Source organism: Gossypium hirsutum, chromosome D10 (genome assembly GCF_007990345.1).
Source record: "Gossypium hirsutum isolate 1008001.06 chromosome D10, Gossypium_hirsutum_v2.1, whole genome shotgun sequence".
Lineage (NCBI taxonomy): Eukaryota > Viridiplantae > Streptophyta > Magnoliopsida > Malvales > Malvaceae > Gossypium > Gossypium hirsutum.
This window is the reverse complement of record NC_053446.1, coordinates 63,582,389-63,599,190: the sequence shown is the minus strand read 5'-3', so window position 1 is coordinate 63,599,190 and position 16,802 is coordinate 63,582,389. Positions and strand designations below refer to the sequence as shown.

Below are 16,802 nucleotides of genomic sequence, written 5' to 3'. Positions count from 1 at the left end.
AATTATAGAAGGAGATTCATAACCAACATATATTCCCAACCTCTTTTGAGGACCTATCTTTGTGCGTTGTGGTGGAACAATTGGAACATATACTGCACATCCAAAAATTCTAAGATGGGAAATATTTGGCTCCTGACCAAAAGCCAATTGTAATGGAGAGTACTTATTTTAACTTGTTGGCCTTAAGCACACAAGCGTCGATGCATGCAAAATAGCATATCCTTAAGTTGTAACAGGGAGTTTTTAAAAATCCTTAATTCGAGGTAGCAAAATGTCATATCCAGTGAGTTAGGATCCAACATTTTGAAATCCCGAAAAACTTTTATTTAAAATTTGTATGGTTTTATTGCAAAAGAAATAGTAGGCTATCTAAATTCATTGAAAAGAATTGAAGCCCAGCAAGTTAGGGCACAATTTTCTCGAGAATTGTGAACACCGAGTATTTTGAAAATTTATGAAATAAGATGATTTTAACGCTTTAATGAAACATAATTTTTAAAACAAATGTAGTGTGATTGAACGGCAATGTACAATGTAAAAGGATAACTTGTAACCTAAACATACACCAAAGAGTAATAAACAAGCAATAGATAAATTCACACAAGAATAACAACAATGATTTTAATCACATTATGCAAAAATCAATATCAATATCAATATTCAAAAATTAAATAAATCTATCATCAATTTTTTAAAAGATACACCAAGATAATAAAATAAAAAAAAATCAATATGTCCTATTTATAAAAATTTTAAAATAAATTACATACGCAAATTCAGAATAGACTCGAAATAGAATTAAAATAACCATTGAATAATTGAATTTGAAATAGATTTGAAGCAAATAACATACATATATTAATTTAATATAAGTAATACATATAAAATAAAAAGATAACAGTAATAATACATATATAATATATAAATAAAGATTGAAGTATATAAAGTATTAAAAGTGAGTTTTTTTTTTAAAGAAGTAAATAAAAATCGGTTTTAAATAAACACATAAACATATTAGAAAAACTTAAAATTAATAGTCATAATAAGATCAAAACAATAATATATCTTAGAAATGAACAATTTAATAAGTTATACATAAGAATAATAGTATTTTATGGGTTCTATTTTTGGGGAACAAAGTCCTAAAACTCTCCATAGTAGCAACAGCGTGGATTGACCAAAGGTGTTGAAATCAATGTGAAACATAAAAAGAAAATGTGATTTCACATGTAGGGATTTATGAACGGAATCTAGACGATAAATTTGACATTGACCCTTCATCCTGATGGATTTGTGAAAAATGTGATTTCGCATGGGGATGGTAGGCTCCTCACCCCATAAAATTAAAATTTTACATTCAATTTTTATAAATTATACAATTTAATTTTATCCAAAAAATAATTAATTTCACTTTGGTGTAAAATGTACAAGGGAGCTCTACCCATTCAAAATAAAAAATTTTCGAAGTACATATTTTAAGAATTAATTTATAATAAAAGAGTCAATGACAATGTTTTTGTGTCAAGTCAAGAAAACACTTGGCCAATAGAAGAACACCTACAAGTGATCCTGTTTGAGCTAGAGATCATAAAGCAAGACTTTGAAAAGAAGAGTTCGAAACTAGGAAAAAGATAGAACAGTTGGAAGAGGAAAAGATGCAGCTAGGATTAGACGTCGACGTCCAGAAGTTAGAAACCAAGAAAATGAGAAAAGGAAATAACAAGGCTGAGGAAGACTTGGACAGTCTAAAAATAGATTATAAGAAGCTGCGTTTGTCGATAAGGACTGTCGGGTTGGGAAAAACATCAAAATAATGGAGACAAGAAATCAAAGAAGAAAATATTAGAGCTGATCAGTGGGAAAAGAAATTTCAAGATGCTCGAGTTTGAAAAGATGCTCTAGAAAGAGATTTGTTAGAAAGCCGAAATGAAAAGGTTGGGTTGAGAGACCCGATTAGTAGAATTAGAGAGGTCACTATGTCAATATCGTAGTCGCAACTTCGTAATTGAGTTGAAAGCAAGCCTAAATAAGATTGAAGAGTTGAAGGGAAAGATATAAGAGCTCGAGGCCGCACTGCAAAATTATGAACTTCGAGTTGAGCTTCTTGAAACGAACAATGAACACTGGAAAGAGCAACTCCAACACTCTCAATGTCAGATTAGGGATAGAGACTACATCATGGATGAAGTTGTAATTCAAGTACGGAAAGTAGCCGACCATTTGCAAACCTTAGCTGTTTAAGCCGACATGTTAAGCTTAAAATACGAATCAGAATCAGATCGGGACCGAGAATTAGCTTGGCTTTTTAGGAAAGTCAAGGCTTTAAGTATTATGGTAATGCTGTATATGTAAAATATTTGTTTTATGTAAAGAGATTTGTTTTCTGGTAAAGTTGCTCTAATTGAACTGAATCAAAATCAATACCTCTTTTTTGCATTCATTTCATTCATCAACATTACATTTCATCATATGCATTAAATTCCATAAAAAGACCCTTATTAATCGAAATTATGACAGTCAAACCAACAAGAGTATACCAACTAAATATCATTACGATACCCGCGGCAAAACCAAAGCAATGGATCAAATATTAGAGAAATTAGAACAAATTCAGAAAGACATGAAAGATCAGTTGCAAGCGCAGCTGCATTAACAATTGGCTAAAGTATAGTAAGACATGAGGGATCAAATACAATAATCTCAACGAAGTACGATAAGCCAGTTGACACAATTGTTGGTTAGAGGGATCGAAAAAGGGAAAAGCATTGTGGTTAACTCGGGGGATGTAATGAAGACCCTACATACCCCTCAGGTTTTACCTCAGTAAATGTCTAGACCCAACCAGACCCATATCCACGAAGGGTACCCGTCACCATAAGACCTCAACAATATCAAGCCGGTGCCTCAACACCGATGAACTACCCAACAGGTTCAGGTTCCAATCTCGAGGATAATCCAACCAACCCAATTGTTCTCGATTTGAACAACATGGCTGAAATGGATAGAGTAAGAGTAGAATTGTCGAAACAGCTAGAAGATCGGTGCAAGTGGTTGGAAAAAAAATTTAGAGCTATGGAAAATGTTGACTACCTTTGCGGAGTTAATGCTAAGGAGTTGAGCTTAGTCCCAAATCTAGTACTCCTACCAAAATTCAAAACTCCAAAATTTGAAAAATTCAATATGACTAGTTGTCCTAAAGCCCATATCACAATATTCTGTCGAAGGATGATGGGATACATCAATAATGACAAACTGTTAATCCACAGCTTTCAGGATAGTTTGATTAGGTCAGCTGCTAAGTGGTACAACCAACTAAGCTGTGCCAAAATCAACTTATGGAAAGTATAACAGCCCGATTTTGGGTCTAGTTGGAACAGTGGTTTTGGGACCACAAATCTGATGAGGAAAAATGTAATGGCCTGAATTTTCAAAGGTGTCGAAACGGTGATTCGGGATCACTAAATTTGACAAATGGGTAGAAAATATTATTAATTTAGTGAGTATAAGTTAAATGTGAAGTTCAAAAATTTTTTTAAATAGTGAATAGTGCACTAGAAATAAATATTAAAATAATTAAAATCGAAAATGAGGTATCGAGACCTCAGAGATTTTAAATCGAGCCATAAATATTTATAAAAATATTTATGGAGTGTTAAAAAGTTAGTATTAAAGTTTTGTTAAGAAATTTTAAAGTTCCGATAATTAATTGAACAAAAAGGACTAAATTGTAACAAATGCAAAACTATGGGAAATGATTAAATAACTTAAATGATAAAAGGAAGAGGGATTAAAAGGAAAATAGGCCCAAGGTCTATTTGGGCTGGACGGCAAAGGTAGGAAATCAGCAACAAAGTAAGGAGAATTAAGGGCAAAATTGGAATATTACAAAATTTACTTAATAAAGTTAGGACCAAAGTGGAATTATCTAGATTTCTCTTTATTTTTCTGCATTCTCATCAGCTAAAACACCATAGAAGGGTTCCCTTAAGCTGGTTTTTCATATTTTTACTGCAAGTAAGTTCAATTCTTGATTATTTCTTGAAATTTTTGTGTTTTTGTGACTTTTACAACTAGGCCCACTTGTTGAATTCATTAGTTTTTGATTCTATGAAAGAAGTTGAAAGTTGCTATGAATATGTGCTGGAAGTATGATGATTTAGCATGGAATTAGAGCTTTAAATTGTTCATATGCTGATTTTATTGAAAGAATTGAATAGAAAGTGAATGTTTGGGACCTAATAGTAAAAGAGTTTGAAGTTAGGGTTATATGTGGAAATTCTGAATTTAAATAGTTGTGAAATAACTTATAATGTCTAGGTAAAGTATTAATTGAGAAAATTAGATCGATTGAGGGGTTAATTGAGAAAGAACCGAATTGTACGAACTGTGAAATTTGGGGCAAAATGGAAATCAACATGTTGCATTAAAACAGTTTTGGACAGCAGCAGTTATTTAACTTTAAAAAATCACCAAAAATTGCAGGAATTAAATCAGAGGGTGAATAAAATATGAAATTAAAGCTTATTGAGTTTAGTTTTTTATAGAAGAAACGGTGTAAGTAATGGATTTGTAAATTATGAGATATAATAAATTTTGTGAGACAATATTAGAATGATTTCGGGTTCCTCTGTTCTGACTTTGAAAAATCATCAAAAATTGAATAAAAATAATTATGAGTTATAATTTATATTCTTAGAATCCTTAATGAGTCTATTTTCAAAGGAAACAAACAGAAACATCATCCGAATTTTGTACAATTAGATAATTCATTTTTACTGAAGAGTGGTCGGAACTATCAGACAACGAAATAGGGGAAATTTTAAAGAATAAACTGTACTATTTGGCTAAACCAAAAATTCTGAAAATTTTATAGAAAGAATATATGTGAGTCTAGTTTCAGGGAAAATTAATGGATCTTAATTTGGAGCTCTGTAGCTCCGGATAAAAATAATTTAGTGACTCTGATTCGGATAAACAGCTTTGAATATACATGTGAGTGAATAGTAAAATTATAGTTAATGTTGTTTAAGTGTGTTATACACATGAAGGATGTGGAATGGAGAGGAGGAGGAAAATTGGGAAATATATGAATGATTCGTGTATAATTGGTCATATGTTTGATTATAATTGATAAACGATGAAATAGAAATGATGCTTATATTTGTGCATTATTGGTCATGGTTTAAGCTCATGTGTGAAAATAAAGTTTCATAGTATGTGTGTATGGTATATTCGGTATATGATTTGGCATGAAATAATGTCATGAATGGTTTATCATGTGGTTAGTTCCAAAAAGAGTTATTTTTAAATACACTAGTTTGCAACTATGGTTGAATGATATGTTTATATCTTGTGTGATGTGCATAGGAAACAAGTGTGGAAAGATAATGAAATAGTAAGTTCATATGGCTGAAATTTAATGATTAAATGTTAATTTCATGAATTATATAATGTATGATGAGATATATTTATTTTTGAAATGAGAATAAAATGAAAGTGCGAAAACTGAATAAATGATCAAATTGAGCGAAACGCCTGATTTGAGTACTTCTGATCAGTGACAAGTGATAAGTGATAGCTTCAGCTACACTTATCTGATCCGTGACAAGTGACAAGTGACAAGTGATAAGTGATAGCTTCAGCTACACTTATCTGATCAGTGACAAGTGACAAGTAAGAAGTGATAAGTGAGAAGTGATAAGTGATAAGTGGTAGCTTTAGCTACACTTATCTGATCAGTGATAAGTGACAAGTGATAAGTGGTAGCTTCAGCTACACTTATCTGATCAGTGACAAGTGGCAAGTGATAAGTGATAGCTTCAGCTACACTTATCTGATCAGTGACAAGTGACAAGTGATAAGTGGTAGCTTTAGCTACTCTTATCTGATCAGTGACAAGTAGCAAGTGATAAGTGGTAGCTTAGCTACACTTATCTGATCAGGGATAAGTGATAAGTGATCATACGTAAGGCCATAGTTATACTACGGCAAAGTGAAAGTGAAGTACTCAATTTTCCGTAACCGTTCCCTAATTTGATTAAGGATGGTAAATGAAAAATGGGCCCAAAAGAATTAAAGCAAATGGATAAGTGGTTGTGTATTTATACCAGGATGATGTTGTTATTTAAGCTAAAGTGATCTTTTCATTGCAAAATTGAGAATTTCATAAATGTGTTAATGAATGGTACAATCGATAAACGTTGAGTTAAATGGTAAATACGTATTAGTGTTAAACTTAGTGACATTGAATTGTACGTGAATTAAATGAAAATTGCTAGTGATATGATTTAAACAGTGAGCATGAGAAATTGCGAATTGAATGAAATGGAAATGAAGCATTGAATTGCATAAGTATGTATCGGATATCGTAGGCCCTATTTATTATGATTATAATATTTTGAGGATATATTGTGAAAAGTTATAAAAGCATGTTAATAATTTTAAAAGTTTTAATTTAGATGAAATTTTATAACTCGGTTAAATACGTTTATAAGTGTATGTGTTCTAGTAATGCCTCGTACCCTATTCCAGTGTTGGATACGGGTAAGAGGTGTTACAGAAAGACTTGACACAGGATTTAATGAAATAATATAGCCATGTGACTAACATAATGCCCGAAAAAATTACACTGTAAAACATGAAGAAGAAGCAAAAAGAAAGCTTTATGTAGTATACTTAGAGATAGAGAGAGGTGGCAACGCAAGTCCAACCACTTCTTCCGAAGAATGAGACAACAATGCTTTTCATAAACACGCTGAAAGCCCCATTCATTAACCATATATTGAAAAGAATTCAACAAAAAAGGTATGTTAAGACCAAAAGGATTCAGCTGATATTTCAAAATATAATTTTTTATATAATTTTATATTTATTAATTCATTTGTTTTTGCTTTGATTTATTTTGAATTTTAAGTCAATTCATACTACATGTAGCGGTGATAGTAGGAGTGCCCATAAGCAAAATTATTGTCGACAACTATATTTTTTCAATTCCATATTTTTCTTTAAGTAACATAACTTATTGAGATTAATTCGTTATCACCATTTTCAGGTACCTGAACCTCTTCTGGGGTTTTTTGATTAGTTACATATTTGGCCTCTTCTTGGGGACTTGCCTCTACAATATTATCATCTTAAGTAATTACTCATTTTCTTTTACGAGGATTTTTATCTTTGGAACAGATTAACCTTCCACACTTCATGCCTGGATTACCTTCTTTTACACTAGTAATTTGCCCTATTGGGATATCAATTCGTATTGGAGCATTTTCAGGTGGTATGTGAGATTTTGTAATTCTCTTTAGGTTAGTAAATGAATTTGGCAGTTGATTGCCGATGTTTTGCAAATGTGTGATCCTTTGAACTTCTTGTTCACATTGACTTGTGCGATGATCTAATTGAGATAATGATGATCCATTCCATGTAATTTCTTTTACCAGTTGTATTTTCTCTCCCCCTAATATTGGGAATGTTGTTTCATCAAAATGACAATAAATGAATAGTGCAGTAAATAAATCTCCAGTTAATGGTTCACCATATTTAACTATAGAAGGAGATTCATAACCAACATATATTCTCAACCTCCTTTGAAGACCTATCTTTGTGCGTTGTGGTGGAGTAATTGGAACATATATTGCACATCCAAAAAATTCTAAGATGGGAAATATTTGGCTCCTAACCAAAAGCCAATTGTAATGGGGAGTATTTATTATAACTTGTTGGCCTTAAGCGCACAAGTGTTATTGCATGCAAAATAGCATATCCTCAAGTTGTAATAGGGAGTTTTGTTCTCATAAGCAACGGTCGAGCTATTAGTTTGAGGCGTTTGATAAACGATTCTGTTAAACCATTTTCTGTGTGAACACGAGCTACAGGATGTTCAACTTTTATCCCAATTGACATACAATAATCATTAAAAACCTTGGGATGTAAACTCATAAGCATTATTAAGACGAATACTTTTGATTGCATAATTTAGAAATTGTGCTCTTAATCGAACTATTTGAGCAAGTAGTCTCGCCAATGCCAGGTTGTGAGTCGATAATAAAAACATATATGTGACTACCTACTAACTGCATCTATTAATACCATAAAATATCTTAATGGTCCACATGGTGGATGAATGGACCTACATATATCACCTTGAATACGTTCCAGAAATGTGGGAGGTTCAATCCCAACTTTAGCTGGTGATGGTCTAATAATCAATTTTCCTTGAGAACAAGTAACACAAGATAAATCCTTGAATTAAAGAATCTTTTGGTCCTTTAATGGGTGTTGAATTGAATTCCCCATGATTCTTTGCATCATAATAGATTCGGGATGACATAATCAGTCATGCCAAATAGTAAAAATATGTGGTTCTACAAACATCTAGTTTGTAATAGCATGTAACTCAATTGCACTAATATGTGTATAATATAAACCTAATGAAAAAGCAGGTAGTCTTTTCAAAACATATTTCTTTCCACATTCAACATTTGTAATATATAGATATTAAATATTTTTCTCATTCATGGTCTGAATATGATACCCATTAAGATAAATATATTTAAAATTCAATAAATTTCTTTGAGACTTAGTGGAATATAAAGCATCATCAATGACAAATTTTGTACCTTTAGGTAATAATATAATAGTTCTTCCAGAGCCTTCAATAAGTTTTGAACTACCCGATATTGTATTAACATGGGCATTACCCATTGTCAAATGAGAAAAATATTTTTATCTTTGAGTATTGTATGTGTTGTAGCACTATCTGCAAGACACATGTCTCCATTAATTTTGGGTCTATCAAAATTTTGTTGAATATTCATATTCGTGTATGGTTTAACGTGAGTTATACGAGCAAATTATATAAAGTAGAAATGACGTGAACTTCACTATGAACTTGTAGAAGCTCATGCTAATAACGTGTTATAGAAAAATTAATAAAATAATAATAATAAGTAAAAAGTGGATGAAAAATACGGGAGAATTTTCATTGTTTAATTTTTACTTACAATGTGCTATTTATAAGCTCATTTACATTCGATTAGTAAATGTATTACATTCAATGAATTAAGTTTTTTTAATTTCTCCATTTAATGGTCTCCTGATTATAAATGAAGTAAAGAGTTTTATCTCATTACTTTAATATATTTAAAGGGGTTATAGACATCCAGTTAATGTATTTACAACAAGAAGATATATATTGATAATTAATTGGTATATTTGTCTAATCTAAAAATCAATTGTGTATATCATTACATATCATTTAGGGGCAGTGCATTTATATAGAAATCATGTATAAAAATTATATATATAGTATTGTAAAATATTTACTTTTTATATTATTTATAAATTAAATAAAAATAAATTTCACTTTGATTTAAGTAATCACAATTTTTTAATTTGTAGTTTGAAAATCCTCCAAACACCCTAAATCCTAAACTCTTGATCTTGATGGATTTGTAAAACTTGTGAGGGGCGACCTCGGCTAGTAGGGTTCCCAACTCTTTAAAATGAAAAGTTTTGATTTTTGGTTTTTACAATTTATGAAAGTTTTAAATTAATGTAAGTAAATTAATACTTTAACCTCCTACAAATGATAAATTTTGATTTAGTCCTTTAAAAATTAAAATGAAAAATTACATTTTAACTATCATAAAAATATCCGTCCCTTAAAAACATTTTAGGTGCGAGGAAAAAATATAAGGAGCTCTAAGTCTTGTAAGACCCTTCAAAATAATAAATTTTCAATGTACATATTTTAAGAATTAATTTATAAAAAAGGTTTTCCGTTTTGTACATTAGTATCTTCTTCTTCTTTTTCTTTTCCTTTTAATGCTACAACAAAGTGAAAGGCTCTTAATTAAGTAGAACAAACTTGTCAATGTAACAGCTTTGTTGCCAAGAACCAAGTTTATTATGTTGCAGTTAACATGATAAGAAATTGAATACATCCAATAGATTCAAAACTAAAAGGCTTAGAATTAGAGAAGGTGAACAGCGAAATCCGACTCCCCCACTGGCATTTGATGCAGCATACTAATCATACTCACCTTCCAAAATTTGCAGTTCAATAATTTAAGGCTTTGCGCCAGCACCCTGACCTGTAAAAAATATGGCTGGTGAACTGGCCTCACCACTTAGAGCTAAATGGAGTTGCTTTTGATTTACTATTAGTATGTATTACATGCCAGGTGCTGCTGCAGAGCCTTAAATAGCAGAACTGAAATTTTTGAAAGTTGAGTATAATGAGCATATGCTACATCAAATGCTAGTGGTGGAGTTTCCTTTAGCCGTTTACCTGCTTTAATTTTAAGCTTTTTAGTTTTGAATCTGCTGGACGTATTTAATTTCTTATAATGTTCAACATGTTGTAGAGTTTTCTTTAGCCAATATTACAGAAGTCATATATTGAATCCATCAACTTTCAATTTTTTATTTATTTAAAATAAGAACTTTCACTTAATATTAAAGTATACAAAATCACACATGCATAATCCATCGTCCACTCAATATTAAGACATGTCACACTATAAACGTCATCAATGAATAAATTCATAAATAAATTTAAGATCTATTCTACTTAGATCTTGTCCTATGTGTTTTCAATCTAGTTAGTCATATATATATATATATATATATCTATTTTGACATATTAGACTTTTAATCGATTTACTCATTTTTTATTAGACTAAAGGCTGATAGATGTCGAATCCACAAAAAATAAATTCCTATACCTAAATCGAAATTAAATTAATTTGCAGTATGGTGAGTAGGGTTGATCTCACAAAGACTAGATTGATTAATTTTATGATTTCTTATGACTAAGATTAGACGAATCTACAAAATTAAAGAAGGGGTTAAAACTAATAGAAATTAAATAAAAATAAGTAAATCATAATTAAATTAAATAAAACAAACAAATGAAAACTCTAGCCTCAGGCGCGATATTGACTCGACTTCAAATTGATTTCGAACAATGAATTTTCTCCTCCAATTGATAAGTCGATTAAAAAGATTGAAAACAACCTTTAAGTTTCTTAATTAATTACGAGAACAACCCAACAGCTAACCCTTACCCAACAAAAAACCTTTCTCGATTTGAAGCTAAAACAATATTGTGAGACAATTGATTTATCTCCTAAACCATAGCTAACCACAATAACAATATGAAATAATATTTTATTTCATTTTGTTTTGCATGCACAAGACCGTAGAGGGCAATATATAAAGAGATTAATGAAATTGATGAATATTTTTATTAAACTAATTTGTTTGAAAATTACTAATTCATATACATTAAGCGTACTAGATACTGACAATATCTCACTTGCTCTAATGAAGTAAATGAGTCATATTTCGTATTCTCATACCATTTACATGTTTCTCAAAACTCAAAACCACCACAGTATTAGTAAAGAATCCGTAAGGTTGTCCTCTGAGGTGACTTTGATTATATCCAGTATTTCATCTTCAACTACCTCACTTGTGATGTGATACTTTCTATCTTGTGTTTTGTTCTCTTATGGTTTCTGGTTTCCTGGTTTTAGCTATTGTAACATTATTGTCACAATACAATATGATAGTTTTCCCTTACCAAGACCGGTTTCAAGATCCATAAGGAACTTCTGAAGCCATATTACTTCTTTTATTGCCTCGAAAGTAGTCACATATTCGGCCTCCATAGTGAAATTAGCAGTGTTTCTCCACATTATTGATCTGTCGTCTAAGATAAAGACACGGTTTGATGTTAATTTTCTCGAATCTTGACACGTTTGGAATTCAGAATTTGTATAACTAATAGGAGTATGGTCTCCTCCAAAATACACAAGCATATTTAATCTAGTGTTCTTCATAAATACTTGAGTACTTGTTTTAATGTTTGTCAGTGTCTTGGACTAGGATTCGCCTGATATCGACAAACCATGTTGTTTGATAAAAATAAATATTAATTTTTAATAGGCTATTTATTATTTAATTTTAATCTTGTTAATATAATATTTTATATTATTTTAGATAAATTATAATAAGTTAATTTGAATATCTAATTTTTTAAAAATATAATTTATTTCAATTTTTTAATAAAATAAAATCAATTTAATATTTTTTGATAAATAGTTACCTATCTACTTATCTTATTTAACATTTTTTGTTGAAAACATTATATTAAATAAAAAATTAAAATGATTATCAAACATATTCAAATATTAAATGAAAGTTTTCAAAAGTTTATCAAACACACCACTGGTTTCTAAGTTTGATAAAAAAAATTAATTTAATCTCTAAATTTATTTGGGTCCATATTACTCCCTAAATTTGATCTTTTTTTCGAATTTGATCCAGTTGATGACATAATATTTTGAGATTGTATCACATCATCATATCATGGTCTAAATGTTACTTTACCCCTTTTGTTTTGTAGTGCTTTTGGATTTGCCTATGCCAAGCAAATTTTACGTACTTATGTTAGACAACGAAACTTAATGTGCTACATAAACACCTACAAATATATCACAATGCACACAATAGGGAAAAGACACAGTACTGACGCAGTCGCCTTGTCCCAAAATGGTAACTTTGGCATTTTACCCTTTTAAAATTTATAAAATTATATCTAGGTATAATAATAAATTTATATTTTATCCCCTAAATTTTATCATTAATCTCTGCCTTAAAAGTAATTTCTTAGCTTCTCGCTGCGCATGCACATGCAAAACCAATTACCTCTGAAGTGGAAAGTAACATATGTTGGTGACTTCATTTTTAGTGCACACTTTCAACATATTCAACACGATACAAACGAGTTCCAAATAGAAGAATAAGGTTATACAACTAGACTTGTCTATAGGTTGGGCCACTCAATCCGAAGGCCCACTCAAAAGTAGGAGAATTTGATTAAAAGTATAAGCGAGAAAAATGGCTCATACAAAAAAATAAGGTCTGTTTAGAAAATAGATTAGTCTTGAGTAAGGCTTTTTTGCCCAATACCGGCTCGAATATACAAAAAAATTTGTTATTTTTTTTACTGTTTTGTTGCAATTTTTTATTGTTGTATTTTACTGTTTTGCTACCATTTGACTATTATATTGTTACTATTTGATTGTTATTGTTTGGATATTATATAACTCTTGTTTTATTGTTAATTTTGTTACTATTTTAGAGATATTTGCTAGTTAAGTTACACTTATCTTAGTGTTATTTAAATATACATATTTTTAAATTTATTTTCAATTTGTAGGGAAATATTTATTTTAATATTTTTAATATTTTTTATGTATTATAATTTTAAAATAATTATTTAACAAAATTAATATAAAAATTAATACGGGCATGCCGGACTTGAATTTTAACATTTTATCCGAGCTGAATTTGGACAAAATTTTAGGTCAATTTTTTTAGCCGAGCTAACTTAACAAATATGTCTAAAATTTTGATTGGACCCAACCTATAAACATCTATGCCTACAGCCCATATTTATAATCAAAGTTCCCTTCCTATCTTATAGAATTCCCAAAAACTTTTCTTCTCTCCTCCTGGTAGACAAAACCTACAACCAATCAAATGGAATATATATATGCATGTCAAGTTCAATTCAACATTGTAGCTTTAGCCCCCTTGCACTCAACTTAAGCATTAGTAGGAGACGATCAAAATGGAGAAACACAAACCTACTGCCGACCAATTCGCAATTTCTTCCGATCACGCTCCTAGTACTGCGGATTCCGCTTGTTTCGTACGATGATTGGCATCAGCACTCGGACGCTTACAACGTAAGTTGGCAGGACAAGGTCATTAGCGTTAGGTGTCATTCCTAGGCTTGGTTAATGGATCATTACAGCATTTCAAAGCTTCACCATGTCCTAACACTAGTTTTTACCATTTTTAATGAGATGAAATGACTTACCACAACAATAACAGGTTATTCAGAAGGGCTTACTAGATCAACAATCAGTAGTTGTTTAATGGCTTTGAACCCGAGCAACGTTTTGCTCAGCTTCTTTCCGGTGTGGAAAAGTCAGCCTACAAGTGTAAGTGACTCGACCAACTCGAACGGTGGCTTTGAACCTCGGAGCATGCGCAAACCCTTCGTTGAAGCTATGGTAAACAGGGAGACCGACCCTGGATCTCTGAGCATATTCTTGCAAACGATTCTTATGCAAATGCTGCTAATCCTAAACAAAACAAAGAACACATCAAATGATATTAACATCCCACATCGATTACTAGTAATTAAACACGAAACTGTTAACAAACAAATTCTTCTCTTTTTTCCATTATCACATTACAAGTGTTAAGAACATTGGAGGGAATTCCCATGCAAGTAGTGGGAAACTCCTTCATATCTAAAGGTTGAGAAGATGACACCTGTCTATGGGCAAAATTGTCATTTAAATGATTTTTTTGTTAAGAAGTTCATAGATACTCGACGGGTTAAACGATGACATCTTCAAGCAATTACTTTTTCTTTCGGAACCTCATTAGACCCTCCGCTACCACTCCGGCCGCCGTCAACGGTGTCGAAATATTCAAAATACCCTCATTATACCTCTCTGAACCTCCTAAGAACATGCACCATATTAGATTATAGAAAATCTTAATGATGATGTGCAGATTTAGGTTTCAAACAGAGATTTTCTATCACTATTCTGATGTTTTTAACGACTTTCAACCACCAAAATCCCGTGTCCTTGCATGTTCCGGCGTGTCGACACTGGTACGAGGGACTTTCCGGCGAGTCCGTGGCTTTAACTACAACAAAGAAGGTATGTTAAGACCAAAAGGATTAAGCTGATTTCCTGATATAATTTTATATTTATTAATCCATTTGTTTTTGCTTCAGTTTCTTTTGAATATTAAGCTACATTCACACTACATGCAGCGGCGACACTAAGAGTGCGCGAAAAAATTCATATGGATTTTCTAACTTTTTTTTTAAATTTAAAATTAATAAAAGTAAAATGTTATTTTTATTGCAAAAATTATAATTTAATTTGAGTAAAAGAATTTTATAATTAAAATTTTGAATGAAGTTAAAATTGTAAATTTCATATTATGAAATTTGAATTAACGAATTATTATTATTTATTTTAAAATAATATATATAAACAAACTATTTGATACAAAAGGATTTATATGTAAATTATAAAATAGAAAATTTTTGAAATTGATCTCATCTTTCTCGTCGTCGATCACCACCGCCTTAACGATCATGTCAACTGTTAGCCCGCAGCTTCAGATTCCTGTAGGGTTTCGATTTCTTCCCACCAAAGAAGAAATCCTTTGCGATTACCTTCAACCATTCATCAAGGGCGACCCCATACCTGCTGGTGTGATGGAGGAGTTGGATATTTATGGAGAAAATCGCGAGCCTTGGAATATTTTCAACCAAGATTCGGCAGAAGAGTCTTTCTGGGTTATCACGAAGCTGAAGAAGAAGAGCAAATCAAGAATCGAAAGAACCGCGGGAGATGGATGTTGGCTCCAACAATATATCAAAGAAGTGAAGAACTCGGACGGCGGCGAAGTCATAGGGTATGATAAATACTTCAAGTACACCCGCAAGAAAAGCCAGAAATCAAATGGTCAATGGAGCATGCATGAGTTCTCCTTGAAAGACCAAGAAGCTCTTGGTTTGAGTGATTATGTTATCTGTGAGATTAAGAATAAGGATGCGGCTGTTGTGAGCCCGGATTACGAAGAATGTGAAGGAGAAATCAACAAGAAAAAGAAACGTAAGTTGATGGAGGTGCCGTCGACTTCAACAAATCATTTTGCTTTCGTGCCCCTGGGGAATCAGTCATTTGATTATATGGCTCCAGAAGCAGGAGGCTTCTCACCGTCACCACCCTTCACTGCATGTTTAAACCAACAACCAAACCCTTGGACGTCGGCAGGTGTTGGTGGCAATCTTGGAGTGCCTGATTATAATTCTCACCATCTGGTACCTGCCTAACCCTTGCTCTATTTTCGTTTTATATTTTTACATGTTTATGATTTAGCTTATATATTCATAAAGCTTGTTCATGCATGCTTATATATTTGATTCTCAAGCCTAAGAACTGGTATTGATTTGCATATTCAGGAAGAAGCTCGTGAGGATGTCAACGCCAATAGTTTCATCACATTGCAAGAACTGGACAACTTTTTGAACTCCGATTGGAGTTGATGTAAATGTCTTCAAATGTAACTCCACATATGAATTATAGTGATGGCTTTTTTCCCGTGGTTTTTTTTCCCTTCTATATTCAGAAGGGTTTTCCACGTAAATTTGGTGTCTCCTCTTTGCATGCCTTCATTTATCTTAATATATTAATACACTAATCTAAAATATATTTTATAACTAAAATTGATTTAAATATTTTATAGCAAATAATATTTTGTTTTTATCAAACATGATTTTTTTTCTAAAACTTAAAAAACCCAAACTATCTGGTTTTACTTACTGTAAGTAGAAAATTTTAATTATCAATATTTTTAAATTATCACAATTGGATACATGCAAGTCTTACAGCATGGAGCTCGCAAAGTGTGTTCGCAAAGAAAGCTTGCAGAGTGTAGACTCAACTCGCACAAGACAAGAGGAGATTGCAAGGGGAGCTCGCATGTCTTGGCTCGTAGGAGCCTGAGGATTGTCCAGCAAATAGTCTAAAACAGTACACGTGTTTAATGTACTCAAAGTCTGCTAAGAATGTTAGTTCTATGAACATTGGAGTCAATTCCATGAATGGTAGTAACATATATATAAATACATGATTGTTTCCTCATTAAGACAGAATGAAAAATTATTCAACAAAAATCTTACTTGTTAAGGA

At 31.6% G+C, this 16,802-nt stretch overlaps 1 protein-coding gene across 1 annotated transcript; it reads left to right on the top strand.

Annotated features, from left to right (window-relative positions):
• The first annotated feature begins 15,160 nt into the window (after positions 1-15,160).
• Positions 15,161-16,209, top strand: LOC107944082 (NAC domain-containing protein 83). Its single transcript, XM_016877902.2, has 2 exons — positions 15,161-15,931; positions 16,073-16,209. Exons 1-2 carry the CDS (start codon positions 15,200-15,202, stop codon positions 16,154-16,156), a joined length of 816 nt encoding a protein of 271 aa, XP_016733391.1. The 5' UTR covers positions 15,161-15,199; the 3' UTR covers positions 16,157-16,209.
• Positions 16,210-16,802: the final 593 nt, after the last annotated feature.